Raw genomic sequence first — 21,225 nt, forward strand, 5'->3', positions numbered from 1 at the left:
AGCCATTTTTCTTTTCTCTTAACCTCTTGGCTTTCTTGAGTCTGTATGGTATTGATACTGTGTTGCAGGAGAAATTAAATCCCTCTCTAATTACACTTCTTGTCACCTGTTGATGCAATTACTCCTCACAGCAGTTGTTATTCTGTTATTAAGCTCACAGTGTGGAAAAGGTTAGAGGCAATGCCATCATTTCTAAAGGGAAATATGAATCACCTATTTCTAAAGGGAGCATCAATGAATACTAAAAGGAATCTTACATGGGGAATATTGTGTCAGCAAGGAAAATCTCCACTAAAGAGGAAGGACTAGAGTCCAAGTGGAACACCCCACAGGCATCAGTTGTCAGGATCCCATTCATTATTCATTGCACTAATCCTTACAAAACTTACATGACAAAGAAAAATATTATTTGCCTTTTACTCTTAAGAAATAAGGATTTGACCAGGGCAAGTGTCTGTCCTAGAGCTAAGAACTAAATATAATCGTGATCCTAATTAAACATTGCTGCATATCTCTCTCCAGGCATCTAAAAAAATAGGAGCTGTTTTTTTTACTTTAAATAGAAACCTACTTTAAAATAAAAACCATTGAGATTGTCCAGCCAATTACTGGGATATGTTCAGGATATTTTTGACATCAAATTGAGAACTGTTCTAGAGTTGGTCCCAGTGACTAGAGGGGATTACGTGAGAATGCAAAGATAGAACATAACTGTGAAATGGTAGGTTTTGGTTTTTTCATAGAGCAGGAGAGATAATAAAGTTGCTCTCTTGAAGTTCATGTTTTATTTTGGTTAAGCTGTCAAAGAGCTGTAAGGATTGTATGGAAAGTGAAGAATGAACAAATGGTATTAATGAGAATTGTGCTTTTCTTCAAAAACAGTAGTTGAATACAAACCTTGCTAAAGTGGGAGTACAGGTAGCATGGAATGGATAATCTGTAAGAAAAATCAAGACGCAAAATGTCGCTTTCAAGGAGCAAAAGACAACAAATGGCGAAGTAAATAATAAATGGAAAATTAATATGAAAAGAAGATACCCTTGTTCCAAAAAGATAAGAAGAATTAGAGTTTGGGGGGCGGGTTATTGTTTTTTCATGTTTGCTTGTTTTGACTCAGAACATTTTAGCAGTATTTGAAAATCAAGGTTAATCACCAGTCACGGTCATGTGAGAATTTGGTCTACTATACTGAAAAAACAGGCTAGTCTACCAAGCTATGTCAAATGTTTTAGATCCTCTGAACCTGGATTATACTCGCTGTAGTCAAATTGGGAAAAGTATCTGAAACAATATGTGCCATTACCAGTTACATTTAAAAGAGAAGGAAAAAAGAAGGTGCAGAAAACTGGAGGCCAGTCAAATACAAAGTCTAACTTACTTCATTTATTCATTTATTAATGAAAACCAAGATACTACTTATATTCTGTGGAACTGATGGTATGTCATGTACAAAGAATATTAAATGCTAGATGATGCAGTATGGTATGGTTTTAAAAGTAAAGTAAAGTAACTTCTAGTATTTATTTTGGTGAAGTAATGTTTTTTGTTTGTTTGTTTGTTTTTGCCAAAGGGAATTCTATTAGTAAGCTAATGTCTCCGGTTATGTTCTGACTCTCAGTACACACTTAAACCTCAACAAAGTCGCCACCACTTTGGAGGACAAGGTTAGAATTAATTTATTTTTTTTAAGACAGGAGGAGATGGTTAGACCTGTGCTAGGATCCTACTGCTGAGCATCGTCATTTAGCTATAATGCCAAATCAGGGCCTTGTGCTAACATATTTAGTTTTTTTTTTCCTGAAATATTAAGCTTTTCTCATACACTGGAGGCATATCACACAGATGGACTGGTGATGAATGATGGGCTATGCCAGTACTTTCAATGGTGCTGAGACTTTTGCAGATGCTTGTGTCCTATGAACGTGCCTAGGGCTAAACTGATCACAGCATGTATTTTCTCTGTGATAGATTGACAGAGACTACTGGGATTTAAATGTATTCCTCCTTTACAAAGAACATGGCTTGCTTCCAGGAATTGCTTAGCATTTTATCTAGAAAATCTCGCACAGTAGCGGGGTGTTTAGAGCACAGCCACAGCGTTTGGTGGCCCCAGCTCCTCCTTTGGCCATCCAGGTGGTTTTCTGTGCTACGTTTTCTGTAACTTAATTCTGAGTGTTAAAAAGTTCCTTTTCTAGAAGGTTGTATGGGCAAAAGGGGGATACCAATGAGGAAAGCCACAGAAACAATGAGACATTTAATGGCATGAACTTATCAAGAAAAATAAAAGCTGAAAGCAATGAGTGTATTTAGTCTGCAGGAGAAGATGGTGGCATGGACACCCAGAATCGGTCCTCTTAGCAACAAATTTGCAGGTTGGAGGAAGGTAATAAACAGTATTACATATACCCACGTATACCCTAAAGATGGGAAAAGTAATGAAACCTGGGACGCTTCCTTTTGTTTCCTGTTTCTGTCTAACCTGAATTGCCTATGATGTAATTTGAGTTTAGTTACAGTATTTAAATTGTAGAATTGTTTAGTTGGTTGCAGTTCCTCCATTACTGATGTTTTTAAAGAAAATATTAAGCTGGGAATGTTTTAGGTAGAGCTGCTTCTGTTGGGATATCTTTCCATGCTATTTTCCATGATTTCACCTCCACCCTATGTGGTGACTTGGAAATAAGCCTTCTGTCTCTCAGGGTTATGCCTTAAGGTCTCATCTACTGTGTTTTAAATAATAATAAAAAGACACCGGTATCAACCTACACATCTGTCTTTCCTCTGAAGTTGTCTAAAGATTAATGGATTGGGATAGGCTGGTGAGGTAAACAGAGAAAACAAATCTTGCTGAAGGTAGGCACTGTACATAACTTGCGGAATCTGAACACAAAAGTGATTTCTAATGTGCTGCTGTGGACTTTCTCTACTAGATACCTCACTATGTAAATCTGGTTTTTTTCTATGATTACTATACATCAGTTTCCTATGCTTTTTAATATCTTTTACAGACCACAGGTGCCACAAAATAATGTTTCTTTCCTTCAAACTGTGCAATTGCATATACATAATCACATAAAATCATGTATAAATAATTGCACTGACTTGTAATAATAGTTACAGATTTGTTTTAGTCCTAATCACTGTTCCTAGATGCAGGACCAAAGGACTTCCAGAGTGGTCCTACAGTTGTGTTTAATGGGAAGTTTATTGCACAAAGGAATACAGTCTGAAGAGTAAGAAGCCAAATATTTTTTTCCACCTAGCTTGTTTAAATATATTTGCAGGCAAACAAAAGCGTACAACGTGTTGTCCTTTAACATTGTTATGGGCTAATTCAAATGAACTGTATCCTTTTCTTTTCTAAACTCCTTATCAGCACAGCTTTTGAAAAACTGAAAGCTTTTCTGTATTTTGTTTGTACTGACACAGGAATAAAGTTTGTCAGTTTCCTTCCCTTTCATTTAATGGAAAGTTCACAGCACTTGCACCAGTTCCCTTCAGGAGTCTGGTACAAATCCTTCTGTATACTAAAGGAACGTCCAAAGTGCTGGAATCACAAACCTTCTCATCCTTCAAACAACAGAAGATTGTTTTGAATCTCTCTTCTGCTTCAGACAGGCTGGAATTTCTGACACTACAGAAGAAAATGCCTGAACTTGCCTACAGACAGCTGATGCCTGAGCATCTCGTGCGCTCGGAATGACCGTGTGCAGAGCTACTGTCTAGCAAAAAGTGGGTTGCAAAACTCACACATGGTTCTGAGCTGCTCTTTGATTGTAGTCAAAGAAAATTACCAGTACTAGAAAGCTACACAAGTCTCAATTACAGAAATTTTATTTTGGATTAGTTCAGCCTATGGAACTTTATTAAATTTAAAAGTAAAAGGTAAAATGCCATAGAAAACTGATCTGATCAAACAAATTGTTTCTGTCTGCAGTTCAGTTTGGAGATAAATGGCTTCAGAAATGAGCACTGTTTGTGTCCATGTAGCGTGAGGCTGCGTGGCTCAGTGCAAGTCTGACTTCAGGGCTCTTGCTCCCAAACAAAACAGCTGTGGCTAACTGAGGCAATCTCTAGAGCTAAATTTGTGCCAGAATTCTTCCTGATTTTACTCTGGGACAGGAATTTCAAGGCCAAGTCAAGTATGCTCTCTTAGTCATGCTTAACTTTACATCAGAGCAGAGATCTGGTATCATCTGTCCTATCACAACCAGGAAAAAGGCAGTATGAACTCTTCATCATGCTAGGTCACATCCACTCTGCTCTGGCTCCTGTCACAGGTTGACCCATGCTCGGTCAGGGTCAGTCTTCTGCCATGGGTTATGTGATAGCTGGCAGACGCTGAGGTCGTGTTCATGAATCCATGGCCTGGCTGGCTGTCTTGTGCCTACTGTGTCATTGTGGTAGCTGGCATCAGAAGAGGGACTTGGCTTTTTGGGCAGCTTTAACTGCTTGGTGTTGTGCAGTTCAGACGATTGCAATTACTTTGTCACATGGGGAGACTTTGGTACTTGAAGAATTCTACCTGCAGCATTTTCTTTATTAATAGAATAATAAATTTGTGATGGCTAGCCTTTCAGGAAAAGGTGCATTTGTTTAATGATAGCTGTATTCTTTCTCTCCTTTGTGGCTGCCATACATAGGTCAGTAAAGCAATAAAAGTAGTGCTGTTTAAAGCAAAAATAAGCAAGAGAGAACTGAGAGTATCATTCAGTATATCTTTCTAAAAGAAACGTGTTGGTACAAATTCCACAGCAAGATGCTAGCTCTCTTATTAGGCTTTCACTTTATGAATATTTAAAGCTAGAGTTCTTATTGTGCTTGTTTTGGCTAGACTGAGTTCTTAGACTGTGCAGATCTAACAACGGTAATCCTTATCTCATAGCTGGATGCATATGGGTAGCTCAGTCATTTAATAAGTGCGCATATACGCTAGCATAGATCTAGTTTGTAAAAATACACACGTAGTGTCGTTCTATGGTATTTTTTGTCATAGGAGTAAAATATATTGTTTCCTTTCAGGATTTAACAGTTACTCGTTTGGTCATTTTAAAAATGAATGTTGATTTATGGAAGATGATGATTCTACTTTCCTAACTATGTAGGAATTCAGATCTACTCTTTGGAGGAGGGGGAAGTAAAAATCTGGAAAGCTGCAATCAAAAGAGTTAAGTCAAGTCAGGAGTAAATGGATTAAATGCCTTTTGAGTTCTTGGCACTTTTTCCTTTTTTGAGAAGATTTTATACTAACAGCTTGAGCTACATAAACTTGAAATATTTCTCAAGTGTTTGTTTATGTGAATAGCTTTCTAATGAGGTCATAGCTGTTTTCCCGGACACAGTGGTATTTCCTCTTTTTACTCTTTTTTTTTTTTTTTTTTTTTTTACACTGCTTTCTACATTATGCCTCAAAGGCAGAACAGGCATATAAAATCAAACATTGCTCAGGGTACTTCCAAGTTTCAACCCTAACATTTTACAGTCATGTTAAATGACTTGAGACTGGAGCTCAACATTATGTGTGTGTGGAAAGAAATGCTAGAGTCACTGAAATGCTTTACAATTTTAAAGAAAATCTACAATAATGTCAAGAGCAACTTAGATGAAGAGTCTGCAGCCCCCAAAATTAAGAGGATTCAAGGGGGTTTTGCAAATTCAAAATTTGAAATATTTTTTCATATCCCATGTGAGATTTGAGTACTAACAACAACAAAAAAACACCTGAACTCAAAGTGGGCACAATTTTGAGCCCTATGTGGCTAGATATTACACATGTAAGTAAATAAACAGGTTTCCATGTATTCTATGGAAATCAACTACATATGCAATCATCTGCTCTTTTTTAAAATGTGGAATGGCTTTAAGTATGTTCTGGTTTGGATATTTGTATGTAAAAGTATAAATTAGTGTATTGAAGGGGGATTATTCAGTATGGTTTTGACATTTGTTGTTCAGGCTTTTAGTGATGGTTTGTTCTCTACAGAAATTTGGCACATCTCAGGAAATAATAAAAAATCATAGGTATCTACTGTCACCTTCCTGTGTGACTTAGTTATTCTCATCACTTCCCTCTTTCCTCTTCATCATTCGTTATATACTATACATGTTTCTTCCTTTCTTTCCCTTGCTATGTTTAGTTCAGATGTAATGAAATTTAATGTTTTTTATCAAGTTTAGTTGTTTTTGTTTGTTTGTTTAAGTTTTACTTTGTTGCTGAAACAAGTGACGTCCTGTTCTCAGAACCTTTGGCTTTTGAAGCTGATAAATTCATAGCTTCTGAACAAATATATCTGTTTAATAGATACTATTTTACTTCAGGTACTGTTTTTTAAGTGTCTTGGGCTAGTTTCAGAGAAGGACAAAAAAAAAAGAAATTATTCCATAGTGGGGAAGAGGGAGAAGGCTTCAATGGATAATATAATGATGAAACTGTAAAGCAATGATTTCTTAATGACTGACGTGGAGTAGTTGTTCTACAGTGCCTTGAGTCACCACAGTTCAGTGATTTAGCACTAGGCTGTGGAGCTGCACAGCATTGTGTGTGCATCCATAGCTGGTTGAACTGCACATGCACTGCTGGCAATGGGTGATGGAGGTATAAGAGTGTTTGTCTGTGTGCAGATAGCTGCAAGGTCCAAAAGCACTAAGGAGGCCTTGTGAGGTGTCCGTGATGCTTCAAAATCTGGAACAAATCTCTTCAGTACTTGAGGGAAGAAAAAAAAAAGTCCTTTTTGAGGTTTTTTAGTTTCCCACTCAGCTAGGATTTAATTATAATTCGGGCTTTGCTGTACAAGAGATACAGTTGAAGTAGTCTTGTTGTGTTTAAAAAACACCAAAGTGACCACATACTAGTTATTACAATGGAGGTTATTTTATGTGGAGAGTATAGTTGTGAGGCGACTAGCATGACAGCAGTTTGCTTGAATTAGGAAGTATTCTGTCCTGTGTACCAGATCATGTAGTCATGAAATACATGCATCTCCTTCTAAAAAAAAAAAAAAAAAAAAAAAAACTATGTATTGGACAGTACTAATGCAATTAATCCACTTGTGTACCAGAGTCCTGTAGACAGGAAAGTTACACTTAAGAAACATCAGAAACTTGCTTTTTAAAATATGAAAAAAGCTGTGCTGAAATAGCTTTTAGTTTATCCAGGAAGTGAAAGATTTAGCACTGATGAAGAAAACAAGTGCCTTAACTTTCCTTCATTACTTTAATTTAAAAAATTCAGAATTTTAATTGTAAATAACTAACAGCTCTGAAAATAATTTTGAATAGTATTTTATTTTTTCCATTGTTTAAACAGACAATAAAATATACTGTGTGCCTTAAAAATATTTTTTTTAAAGAAGGAAAAAATCAGCTCCCTCCTTCTCTGTTTTTGTTGGTAGCAAACTGAATTTAACTATTTCTCATTTATCAATATCCATAAAAGACATGGCTTATTTTTTCTTCTTTCAGAAGTGAAGCCAACTTGCATATTTAACAGCATGGAATATTACGATGGAGACATGTTTCGAATGGATGCTTGTCGTTTCTGTCGGTGTCAAGGTGGAGTCTCTATTTGTTTCTCTGCCCAGTGTGGTGAGCTACACTGTGACAGGTATTATGTGCCGGAAGGAGAGTGCTGTCCAGTATGTGAAGGTACACTATCTTTTCAATCCTTTTTATTTATTAATTCTGCTGCTTTCTTTATTTTGACCTTTCAAGGAAAATAAGCAAGCAAGTGCTTCATGTTGTTGTTGTAAAGTTTGCCAATTGTTTCTTAATTCAATTTATTTTTAATTTTCTTGGTTGTTGTGTCTGAGTACATCTTGTATTTTTGTGGTGTTTCTCTGATGTTGACACTCTGCCCTTTTCCTATAGAGCTGCTGAGGTTTCCTTTCCCTTCTGCATTAGAACATTCTTAGACATGGCCACATACGCTGTACTTTTGGGGGGCCTTCTTCCCAAAAGCCATAAGAAGCTGTTGCTAATTTCTGCACGAGATATTTAGACTCTTCCAAAACAGCAGCGGCGTGTCTAAGACTGTAGCTATCATTTTGCAGCCTGCTTCTTCCAGTCATTGTTCTTCTGTTTAGCTACAGCAATGTATACAATTATAGCAAAGAGCCAGGGCAGTAATCTGGCTTCAGTGTTTTTCTCTTCCTCCTTTGCCTTATTGACAGCCAGCTCATCTGCTTCTTGGGCCTGCAGTCCTCCTAAAAAAAGATCATGTGGAAAATTTCACATTGACCCTCTTGCTTACACTACAAAGTATTTGACACATCTTCTGCCAGAATACAAACAGGATTCCAGGGGAGGAAGATGAAGGGCTGTTGCTGTACACTTGGATCTTGCCCCATTGTGGGTCAGGGTATGGCCACAATGTAGACAAAGGCCTGTGAAGCACGTCTGGTCTGTGTGGTTAAATGTAAACTTAGGAATGATGTCCCGAAAATAAGTTGGGAGGAAAAAAAAAAAAGTTGGAAATCTGAAATCTCCTAATAGGAGAAGAATCTAGCTACTAATGTCACTTTCAAACACTTTGGTATGAACTTAATTTCAGTGTTCCTGTAGTTCCTTGTGGAGCAAATAAGCCAAAATATCCATTGTAGTTGTGCTTAATTCCACATAGATAATTATAAAAATGAAGAACTTCGTGTTAAAATAAAAATAAAAATAAAGTCTAAAAGAGGCAGCTACAGGAGCTAGATCTTTTCAACGAGCACAGAATATTGTGAGTGATACTTTTGGGGGCTCTTTGAAGGATACTTTTGAAGGATACTATTGGAGGTTTTGGCAGCTTAGATTGTTATTGCCTAACAAAACACTCCTGAGATCAAAAAACATCTGGATAATGAAATACCAGGATGATGAAGATTTAATGCTATACCATTATTTAATGAAAGATTTAAAAAGTCTAGAAATGGCGTGTCTGATGTAGTAAAACCTTTTCTGAGTAAGTGCAGATCCACTGCTGAATGGCTCTATAAGCTGCTGAGTTTATAATATACATAAAATCTGTTTTTATTTCCTGTAATTACAATGATTTACTTATGTAAGTCTTCTGAGATTGGGCATCATGACAGTAAAATGAATAAACAATATATCTATATATGTGCTGTATCTGGGCACTCTAATATACTCAAATTTTTGTCTAGATTTGGACTTACAGTTCTAGGTATGTCCTTCATCCTCTTAGTTTGGTGATTTAAATAGTCAAAAATCTTATTATTTGTCATTACATTGTTCTGCTGTATCATACGGTGTTTAAAGTTGACTTTTCCATATCTTGTGACCTTTGAATAAGACCATCAAGAAAACCTGCTTTCATTTCATTTGGGTTTGATGAGTTGGTGTGTATTGGACCTGCAATGAAAACTTTTTTTTTTTAAGACAGGTCCTTAGTAAATAAAATAATGATGATAATTTACAGTTATTTAGTACAACTTCCTTTTTCAAGTAATAGCTCTGACTTAATTTCTGCTGAGGTGATTGAGAAGCCAAGTTGCAGGGTTCTTTGTCAAATCATGACGTTTCTGTTGCATGTTTTTGTGACAGGGCTTGTAGCACTAAATCAAGGAGTCTGATTTCTCACTTCTAAATGATTGGATGGTAAAATTTGTTGTATTCTACTATAAATCCTATTTGATTTAAATGCGTTCTCTTAAGTAAGTCTAGTCAACTGGCTCCCTTTTAATGTATTTTTCCTGCTTCTTTTAAGCAATTAAAAAGGGAAAAAAACAAACTCTGATCTCTTTCTTAATACCTCAGGTTATGTTAAGTGACATCTAAATTGACTAAGACTTTCTTTGAAAAATGGGCAGAATGTATACTCAACAGTCAGCTTATTCATGCTTTTATAGTTGGTGAAGAGGTGGTCTTTTCTCTCCCTGCTCTATTTGTTTATTTCTTGACAGTGATTTTCAAGATGACTGATTTTTTTTTCTTCTAATGTTTTCTTGATGATAGAAATACAATGAAATACCACCCTTCTTTCTTTTCTCAAACAATTTTAAGATAGCGAATAGTAAATTTCACGTTCATTGTGTTGTACAGGTACAAGCCATTCTTGTATTAGCTCCAGAAAGAATTCTTTCTGAAAGTCACGTTGGACTCCTCAGCATCAGAAAATGGAATTTGTTGGGCTCAATTTATAGCTTTAAACAGTAGTGACTTTTCAAGGATACCAGGAGCTTTGTCCTTTGACACACAAAAGTGACTTCTATAAATAATACTGGTATACGTGGCTTTTCTGTGCTTTCTCAGTATTCATGTGTCAATCAGAATCCCACCCATGAACTGTATGATAAAATTCACTTTATTTGATTGCATATGATTTCATTTCTGGTTAGGTCAAAATAATTAATTATAGATTCAAGAAAATCTCAAAACATGTAAGTTGAGAAGTTAAGAGATTAGGATCTTAGTTTTACAAGTCTTTTGTTCCCCAAACTACCTGTTTTTGAAATAACTTAACCCTTTTTGTTAAAATGGGGAATATCGCTAAAATTCAGGGTAAGAGTGAGTGCCAGATAGAAATTGTGTGCAGTTTCACTCTGAATTTTCAGAGTTTGTTAGTGTCATAAACTGAAACAATGGCTCATAATAAGACAACAGCTATTAGCAACTGCTGTTCATTTTGCCTTTGTTTCAGAGATGGTTGATTAAACTTCAGAGTATTATCCCAGGTTTTGTTGAGTCTTTTTTTCTTCATGTAGGAAAAATGCAACGTTGACATTCAGTGACATGTTGACATGAGTCATTGCAGTGGTTCATTGAGATGCTTCCAGTTTTCGTTTAGAATCTGTGAAGTCAGTTTAAAAAAAAAAAAGTTTTGAAAAACAAAAGCAGAAAATCCAAAAACTGAGCCTTTTAAAAAATAAAATCCAGCCATCTGTACATGCATTTTCCTTTCCAGATCTGCTTGTTAAATTCAAAATTTGAGTTGAAATGTTTAAAAATAGAACACTGAATTTATGAATGCTCAGTATAAGCTAACTTAACATTTTCAACAGTAAATATCAACATTAAAATATCTAAATTGTTACCTATATTAATTAATCTCTGTGTGCCACAGTGTGGTTCTTAGTGTTTGATAATGGCTTTACATAACCTTTTTTAACTAATATAACATCCTGTCATTGCAGTTATTCGCATGTAAAATTTAGGCGTAAAAAGGCATTAAAACTTCTTGTTCTATTGCAACTTCTTATTTCAGACCCAGTTTACCCCATAAATAACCCTGCTGGCTGTTATGCCAATGGTCAGATCCAAGCTCATGGAGACCGCTGGAGAGAGGATGACTGTACTTTCTGCCAGTGTATCAATGGAGATGCTCACTGTGTTGCAACAGCCTGTGGACAGAGCTGTTTGAATCCTGTCAAAGTCCCTGGAGAGTGCTGCCCAGTATGTGAAGGTGAGATCTGTATTTCCCGATTATGCTTTATTCTGCCATGGCTACTTCTTACCTGGTAGTTCCTAATTTACTTTATAGCTTTGGTACAGCATTTCCTGTGACCTAATAAACTAATGGCACGGGGGCTAGAGGGAAGGTAGATAATTTTTAAATTCTGACTACAACATGGTTTAACCACAATGGCATGTGCCCATGCTCAATACTCCTTTGGTGCAATAAAGCGTAGTGAGAGGTCATTTAAGTTCAGCATTGTTAACTAATTTTACTTAGTTATGCTTACAGCTTAATAATAAATATGGGAGGAATTAGTGGATCAAAATGTTCATCAAAAGGTATTACTGATAATTGAATTATTCCTCATTTCATATTCAGTGGTATCATGTAGTGATGATTCAAGATCTTTACACAATATAGTTAGACATTGGGCATAATTATAGTATGAATTAAAGGGTCATTATTTCATTGAAGCTTACAAAGTGTGATTATTAACTGGGAGATAGATTTTAATTTTTAGAGTTTAAAATGTAATTACATTTTGTGGAAAGAGATGCATCTTGTATAACAGACTGAGATTTTAACTTAACTATATGGCAAACACTTGCCCAGCCTGGCAATGAAAATGTGAGGGTTTGCAAACTTATATATTTAAAATATATACACGTATATGTTCAGAGTTGCATTTTCTGTAGTAGTTGCTCATCGTGAAAAATACCAGATCATTCAGTTTCTAAATCAAAATTCTAGATGTGTCTTCAAAGCTGTATTCATAGTGTACAGATATTTTCAGGTGTGCAGGCTCAGTAAGCTGCCACTTATTTTTCCTGTTCCATCTCTGATAGAATGAAATTAATTTTGTATAACTTCTTGTGGCCTTTCTTGATTTGCAGTATCCATCCAAGTTCATTGAGTAGCTGCTCTTTAGGAGAAATCTGAGGAGCTTAAAGCTTTCTTATTGGTGCTTTTTCATGCCAAAATTCACATCACAGGATATGAAGAAGGTGTCTGATAATGTATAAAATCGTCATGTGAAGTGTAGAGAGTTACTACTTTCACGCTGAATTAATTTTATGATGACGAAGCGGTTTAACAGGTTTTAATCCCCAGTGATCATCTCCTGATGGGTATCAAAGACTATGTGCTGTCACCACTCCTTATTTAGTGTGTATGAGTAGACCAAGCTTAGGAAGGTAGCATGGAGAGGTAGGTTTTTGGAAGTATTTTCAATATGTTAAGTTTTTTTCTCCAATGAGAATGGACAAATATTTTTTTTCCCGTTCCAGATTGGAGAAAATGGATGAGTACAATTGGATTAAAAGCATATCTACAGCAGACTGAGATAATTATGATGAACTGTGGGAAGCAAACACAGTGTAGAGTTTAGGCTTCCATCATTCATTACTAAAGGTCCCAATGCAGCCAAGCAGACACTTCATTAATGTACCACACTGGTGCCACTACAGTGCTTTTATAGTATGCAAGGTAGCTTGTCTGGACTCGGTTAGGTAATTCTGTACTATGACAAGTTTTTCTTCCTAGAAGCACATGTAGCATCTACTTTAGTCTGTAAAAGTTTGTTTTTGTGTTGGGGTTGTGGTTTTGATCTGTTTTCTTGTTGTTGTTGTTGTTTTAAACAATGATACAGCTGATGTCAAATAAAAAAAAAAAATGGAGGAAGCCACAGGAGCCATCATTTGTAACAGCAGCAGTCACAGGACTCTGAGAAGAGCATGAGGCTTGTGAGGTCCCAGGGGGTATCTGAGGGAGTTTCTGAGTCCTGACAATCTTGGGCTGTGTGTGCTGTGCACAGCAGGCGTGGGCTGCAGCCCTGACAGCCTTCTTGGCTGACAGCAACACATAATGACCACTCGACAGAAGCCATGTCTTCTACTTCTGTTCCTCCATCACCCGTTAGAACTAATACCACCAACCAGATGGAGCTCCAAGAAGCTCGTGTGACCACCCAGCTCTTGGGCTGTGCCTGGCACTGCTCCTTGAGATGGAGGGCGAGAGGAAGCACACCAGTGTGAGGTGTGCCCAGGCAGTTGAACTGCCCTGTCTGGTGGCCAAGCTTCAGGAAGAGGTGGGGAGACTGAGAAGCATCTGGGAGCCCTAAAGTTGATAAATCAATGGAGCTGTGCTATGCCTTCTCAAGTACATACATAACAACCTGGTGTGGCTACTACTGAGGCAGGCCCAGTATCTGCTCTGTGTCAGGATAAAGGCAGCAACTTGAGGGACATGGAGGAGTGAATGCAAGTTACTGCACAGAGCTGCAAGAGGAGACCATGTCTGCCTGCACAGCTTCCACTGCAGAGTAGGTATGAAGCTCTGGGTGTGGCCAATGAAGGTTGTGAAAAGAGGGAAGAAGTGGCATCTGTGCAAGTTCATGGGAGTCCAGAGAGGTCCCTGCTGCCTGGAAGCTAGCCAACATTACACCCATCTACAGAAAGAGCATGAGAGAAGACCCAGGAAGCTGCAGACCTATTAGTCTAACATCAGTTGCTGGAAAAGTTATGGAGAAAATTATCCTGGGGGATACTGAAGGGCATTTAAAGAACAAAGCTATTATCTCACCTAGTCAATATGGGTTCATCAAGGGAAAGTCCTACCTTAGCAATCTGATCCCCTACCTTAGTAATTTGATCCCCTTCTGTGATAAGGTCACCCACGTAGTAGAGGAAGGGATGGCAGTGGACATAATCTTTCTGGGTTTCAGTAAGGCCTTTGATGCTGGCATCCTTTGGCCTAATTGTCCAACTGTGAGATAAACAGGTTCACTCTACCAGTTGTCTAGTCTGGACAGAAGGAGGCTGAGAGGTGGCCTCACTGCTCCCTGCAGCTCCCTGAGGAGGGGAGGTGCTGGGCTCTGCTCCATGGTCACTGATGGCAGGATGTGTGGGATCGGCACAGAGCTCAGCCAGGGGAGGCTCAGACTGGGCTTTAGTAAACATTTTTTTTACCACAAAGATGGTCAAACACTGGAACAGGCTTCCTTGTGATGTGGTTGATGCACCATGCCTGTCTGTGTTCAAGAGACATTTGGATAATGCCCTCAATAATGTGCTTTAACTTTTGGCTAGCCCTGGAATGGTCAGGCAGTTGGACTAGGTGATCTTTGAAGGTCCCCTCCAGCTGAACTAATCCAACTGACATATTACAACAGTGTAATGGAATCAATATTTAAATTAGATTATTGTGTCAATTATTTTTTCTCAGAAAATCTGAGTTTCACTCTTTATAACATTGTCGTGCTAGCTGTTCTGTGCTGTATGCCTAATTGCAGTCATCTGGTTTTGAGTGCATCATCTGGAGGCGAGTAATAGTGAATGGCATTTTCAGCAACTTACTAAATTTTTAGCTTAAAGGCATCACATTTGACTTGTTACTTTGATAGCACATGGTCCCACATAAACAGTCAAGGGGTAAGATTGAATATCTGTCTTAATCTGTTAAAATTTTTCTCTGAAAGCATATTCTGAATTAAATCCCCTAAGTGTCAGCCATATGATGCTTCTCTGCATACCCCATTAAATCTGCATAACTATAGCTTAACCTTAGTTTTGCAGTGTAGTGTATGAGCAGAAATGTTTACTGAATAGAAATTCAAGCATTACAAATTTTGCACTAATAGCTTAAACCCATTGTCCTGTGTTCTCCATTCTGTTGTTTTGTTTTGTTTTGTTTTTCCATCCTTTTGCATCTCTTGTCTCCTACTGTTCAGTGTAGAAAACCAAAATCCATATCTCATATGGGCTAAGTTCTGGGATCACTGATGCTGTACAGTATCATATTTGCAAGTTATTTGAGATAGGGGTGCAAGGCATAATGCAGCATAACTTATAGTCAATAAATGGATAAAATGAATGTAAAGTTAGCAAGTGATTTTGAGAAAGCAGTTTACCAGTCATTGTAAGGGTAAACATACCTCTTTTTAGACTTCCCTTTTATTGCCTCCAAGTTCTCACTCACATTCCACTCACAGTGTAAAATGTTTGGTCAACAAAAGTACACCATAGTGAAATAATGTTCTTTTTATATGTCAGTTTAAAACGACCATATGTAATAACTGTTAAGTTGTATTTTGCAAATTCATCATAAATGTACTTTATTTTTCTTCTCTTATATATGTAGCTCATTTTACCTGAACTAGTTCACTTTTTGAGGACTTGTACAGGTTGTAGGAAACAAATATTTTTCTGCTAGAATCTTAATTATGTTTCATCTCTAAAGCAGGAAGAAAGAATAATGCCTATGGAAAACTTTCTATTATTTTTGTCAGTTTAGTTGCTGATGGACCAATTAAAGCCCATATTTCCATTTTTAAAATAGCCATTGTATAAAGAATAATAAGTCAGAGACCTAATATGCTTACCACTGTTTTTAAAGTATGCGTTTATTTCTCATCAGGCTTTTTGTTTACAAGTAAAACAAATCCAGCATGCCAGCAGCCGACTTCAATTGTGTGAGCTTACTTTAAGTATGCCAGATATTAGCTCTTTAGCATGTGAACCAAAATATTTAGTTAAAGATGTTTCTATCAGTTATTTTGTTTTGAGTGTTGAGGGATAGAATGGCTTGTGGGCCATAGAACTGACTTACAAATTCAAATCAAAGCTGCCTGTGGATCTGGCCTGGTTACAGCTCATCTAGAGCAAATCTTTATTAGTATCAGTCACTCGTGACTTTTCCCGTCTTTCATCTAAATACTGCTGCACCAACAATTTTGCCAGTTCAGTTACTTGCTGGCTGCTCTATAATCAGTTTAAATGAAAGGAGATATCTGTTCCTATAGAGAAGTTTACATTCCTGCAGCTGCGTAAGTTGCGACAGGGGAGTTTTAGGTTGGATGTTAGGAAGTACTTCTTTACCGAAAGGGTTATTAAGCATTGGAACGGGCTGCCCAGGGAGGTGGTGGAGTCGCCATCCCTGGAGGTCTTTAAAAGACGTTTAGATGTACAGCTTAGTGATATGGTTTAGTGGAGTACTTAGTGTTAGGTCAGAGGTTGGACTCGATGATCTTGAGGTCTCTTCCAACCTAGAAATCTGTGTCTGTGTCTGTGTCTGTAAGGATGAAGTTCTTGAATTATACTTTCATATAAAATTTGCAGTTGAGATCAAGTATAACGTCATAGAAGTTCTGTGAACATAGGTTCTTGAAGTGTTTTATCGGAGTGTGTCCTGGTTTGGTCAGAGATAAGTTCATATTTTGAAAATGCTTAATCACAAAAAAGTTAGATACCTGCTCTCATAAGTATCCCAAGAAATGTCAGCACATGAATGTATTCAATCCTTTGAACACAATAAATCCAGACCAAGTTAGAACATTCACACTACTTCATGAAGAAAATTATGGTGTTATTATGACAACTGAGAAAACTGGAGTGCAATGATGGGAGACACTGGAGATGTACAGATATATATACAGGTTTCTAATTTAAAGATCTAAGGGAACGGCAATTTTAATACAAATTATTACAATGGAGAGTCTCTTTTCCATTTTTTTATCAGTTTTCCACAGTAAACCCTTTTTAATGAGTCTTCATGGACTGGATACTTTTCCATAGCATAGGCTATCTATGTACATGATACACTTTTCAGTGTTGCTTGGACATCGCATTCCAAGCAGTTAGAAATGTGTAACTTTCCGAAAGCTTGTCTGGGGTTTGCTGGGCTTGCTAAAGATGGTAATCACTCAGCTGCCCCCAGCCCCTCCTGTACCTGCATCTTCTATGCTGATGCAGGAGCGGGTGGCTGAGTGAGGGGCTCCAGATCCTTTACACTGGAGCTGCCAGGAGAGACCAGCTGGGAGGAAAAGCAGGAACATGGTGTCTGTAGGGGAGGGGTGCAGTGCTCCAGCACCATGGGCTTTGCATGCATGGCTTTAGTCTTCAAGTCCTGGACAGCCTTTCTTCAGTTGCACTGTGGTTAGCATCTGCTAGCATCTGTGCTGGGTCCAGGTCTGCTTGATGTTTTCACTAGCAAACCTGCAAACTCAGGAATTGAACAGAAGCTGAATTTATTTAATCTCCAGACAACAAAGCTAGAAACTGCAGCCAGTATCTTGGAGAGCAGAGCACGAATTTGTTTGTTTTAGAGCAGAAAGTAGGTGGAAAAACTTTGACTGAATTCAACAAGGGAAAAATCAGCTGGACTGTGGAGGAAGTTCTTCATGAGTCCTGACTCCTGAAAAACCCGTTTAACATTTTCCCTGAGACGTTTGGTGATGAAAGGGCAGAAGTTGAACATAGATTAACAGAGCCTTGAGAGGGCAAATGGCAAGCTGAAATTATGGTCACAAGTACAGTTTGCAAGACATGAAGTAATTGTGTTGCTCTCTTTGCTATGGGTAAGTGTGATATTCTAGCCCTTGGTCCTTTTCTGGATATTGTTCCTCTGAAAAGGATGCAAGCAAGGAGATGACTCTGAAAGGGAGCTATAAGGACAGTACGAGCTCTGAAAAACGTGTCCTAGGAGGACAGATTGAGTGTCTGTGTTGGTTTAGCTTAAAGAGGAAATGGATGAAGTTGGAATGAGAAGACAGCAGTCTTCAAGTACCTAAAAGGTTGGTGCAGAAAGAAAGGAAGCAATATATTTTGCAGTATCCTCTAAAGATGAGACAAGAAAAAAATAATTTTTGTTGCAAAAGGGAAGATGTGTATTAGAGGAAGGCAGAAAGTTGAGGAAAACAAAATTCCTTCTGTGGAATGTTTTGACTGAGATTGTCATTTTGATTCATTCAGGGAATCACAGTTTGTATTTTCAGCCTCAGTGAGAGGAGATGCTCTCAGGAAATTGCATACATAACTGAACACAGTAATAATAGTTTGTGTGCAGTTTTCAGTGTTTATGCAGGTGACGACTGTTGCTCAACAATATACAGTTGTTGTCTTTTCTTGAAGTAAACATCAAAGTGATCAAAGGGCTTTTGGCAAGACCTCTGGTTAGAATAGGTCCACCTGTGTCACTTCTTGCCAGTTTTCTGACACAACGATGCACGTGGGTTGTGCTTGTGCAAGATGCGTACAGATAAAAGCCCAGGATGGGAGCGGGGGGTGGCTAGAGGAGAGCGTGTCTGGGCAGGGGGAGAGGCAGAAAGCGAGGGCCGTGGAATAAGGCATGGGGATGAGGGGGAAGAAGGGGGGCAAGACAGGGCAATGTCAGACACAGACCAGAGGATAAGAAGTTGCAAAGCTGGTTTAAACAGATAGCTTTTAAAGGCAAAGCCCGAAAGCTTGCTAAAATGCTTTGAACAGCATTCTTCTCCTTCTGGCATAGGGAACTCTTTTCCCTTGCAGAAAAGTGGTAGTTCCAGACAAACCCCAGAGGTTTTCTGTGCCATTTCTTCCTTTCGTCAGCCAACCCCCATTCTTGAGCCCTTCAGTCTTATATTGCTTTTCAAGGCAGGCACCTCCTTTCACTGGTGAAGGATGGGAAAAGCAGGCCCATGATGTTCTGTGGATCCAACACAAAGAATTAGTTTTAAGCTTCTGATTGATACTTCTATAGAGCTTCTATAGCTGCTGTAATGATATTTGTCCTTTGGGATTTGCCCTTGTTTACTTAATCTATTATCTACTTAGTCTGTTTTTTCTTTCCTTGTTTTCTAGACTGTCTTCATGAAAAGCCAAGCCTTAGGTAATCATATTGGCCCTTTGTGCTTTCCCCACCGTAGAGCCAATAGCTTCTTGCAACACACAGTAATCTCAAAGATAACTCATTTCTAAGATTTAATGAAAACAGGCAGATAGGTAGAGGGGACAAAGTGATTCTTCAGTGCCACAAGGGACTGCCAAGTTTTAGTATGCATTTGTACTTCATTTCTCTTCAGGTTCTTCACGGGAGCCGGTCTGGGTATCTGTCCTGTTGTATGAAATGGATCCATAGAAAGTCAGTCTTTAGTTAGTGCTGCTGCTCACAGAACTGTTTGCTTCTCTGTTGGGTTAACAATTGTTTCATTTCCTAAATAAAATGGATGTTCATGTTAGTAGCAATTCCATTTTTAATGAATTAAAAAAGAAAAATTGGATACTGGAACTTCAAATAGATATTTTATGTTAATGTGTAATAGCATATGAATAACAGCAAACAAGCTACAAAGATAGAAATAACCATGTCTCCCTCAGGCCATCTGCATCTGCAGACAGTCATCTGCAAATAGGAATAACAGTCCTGTACACAGGAAATAAATATTGGGTAGGGTAGTAGGAAAATGATTGGTTCTTTGAAATGAAAATAATAAATCCAAGTGCTCAGTACTGCCATTGATGCCAAAAACATTCCCTAGGAAAGACTAAGGTCATTTACATTCTCTTGCTTCTCCCACAGACTAAGGCTATAGATATGGAAAGTTGCAGCAAAGTTGGTTGATGTACAGTAGCTGGCCATCTCCCAGTGAGTCGTTCTGCATGAGAGCCCTCAGGTACAGGTGGAAGGGTTCCAGCATAAACTGTGAATGAGAAATTGTGTTAGACAAGGTCCTCTCAGAGGATTTTCATGAATAAGGCCTGCATTAGTTGTTCGCTGTCATTAAGGCTGACACTTTATCTTCACAAAAAAGAAATTAACATATTCATCAATAAAGGGCTCTAAACTCTAGCTGAGATGTAATTCAGTTCAGTTCCTTTAGCGTGTCCAACACTTCATTAAGTAAAAACAGGCAGCACAGTCCCATGAAAAGAAATTTGATTCATTCACGATGAAGTGGTAAAGAACAGCATTCACCGGTGTAGGATTTGGGCCCAGGCGTCTACTTAGAACGTGAAGTGTAAGTTATTGTTCAGCATCAGCGCTGTAGGTCTGGACCCATCTTTTCATCAAAACCAATTAAGAGATGCAAACACAGTGCTAAAGAGAAATGAGCTTACGTTTGCCAGATCATGTTTTAGCATAGCTTTTTTAGACAAGACAGCTGAGACTGTCAAACCACACAGCCCGGGGTGCAATGAAACCTACTGCCAATAAAAGGCTTTCTGAGTTTAAGAACGTTGAGAGCACTAGGCTGGTATACAATAATCTTCTCCTAGTTTTCAGTGATACATCATCACCGTTGAAAGAATTGTTTCTGAAGACTGTTGAAAGGACTCAAGGAATGCTAGTGAATATATATACGTGTGTCTATCAATGCAGCTAAGGATGTCTTTTAAAGAACCTTGCGGATCATCTAATTAATTCTTTTCAGTACCTGTAGCATTCATACATGTGGCCCAGATGCACACTAATTTAGTGTTTGTAACTCCACCTAGTAATGATAACTGAATGGCTTTCTTACCTTCGTGATCGTTTCTTAGTAAATAAGCTTAATCTATTCTGCTTTGATCACTGTGGTTATTTCTCAGTGTCATTCCACCTAAAGTTGTCTGAAAAACTCATATCAAAATATATTTGAAGGGAATACTTGCCTACTAAACTGAAAACTGGAAAAACTGGTTACAACAGTCAAAAGTTTTTAAGTTATCATCTTGGGAATAGAAAGTTTGTCAATATTTTGGTCACATTACTGCAAAAAAAGACCCCTTCACACATGCAGCATTGGTTCATGGGAGGCTTCTTCAAGTTGCAACAATAAAAATAATCTGGGATAATAGTTACTTTTGAGGGGAAAAAATATGATTTTAGATACAGGATAACTGTATGAATAAAATTTGAAATTAGCAGTCTTTCTGATGAATCGAACCATATTTGGAAGCATTAATGAATATATTTTCACAGTTACTACTCCTTTGTGACATAAAAAAATTTTCATATCTTATTAAGTCCTTGCATACATTTTATGTTATGTGATGCTGAGTTGTTGAACACTGATAACAGTGAACACTGAGTTGATG

The 21,225-nt window shown here is 37.9% G+C and overlaps 1 protein-coding gene across 1 annotated transcript in view; it reads left to right on the plus strand.

Annotated features, from left to right (window-relative positions):
- CRIM1 (cysteine rich transmembrane BMP regulator 1) overlaps positions 1–21,225 on the plus strand; it is a 179,666-nt gene that overhangs the window by 116,594 nt on the left and 41,847 nt on the right. Inside the window, exons 6-7 of the mRNA XM_035558101.2 lie at positions 7,462–7,644; positions 11,204–11,401. Of these exons, the coding sequence (XP_035413994.1) occupies positions 7,462–7,644; positions 11,204–11,401 (381 nt within the window). The remainder of the gene's footprint in view (positions 1–7,461; positions 7,645–11,203; positions 11,402–21,225) is intronic.

This window comes from Cygnus atratus, chromosome 3 (genome assembly GCF_013377495.2).
Source record: "Cygnus atratus isolate AKBS03 ecotype Queensland, Australia chromosome 3, CAtr_DNAZoo_HiC_assembly, whole genome shotgun sequence".
Taxonomy (NCBI): domain Eukaryota; kingdom Metazoa; phylum Chordata; class Aves; order Anseriformes; family Anatidae; genus Cygnus; species Cygnus atratus.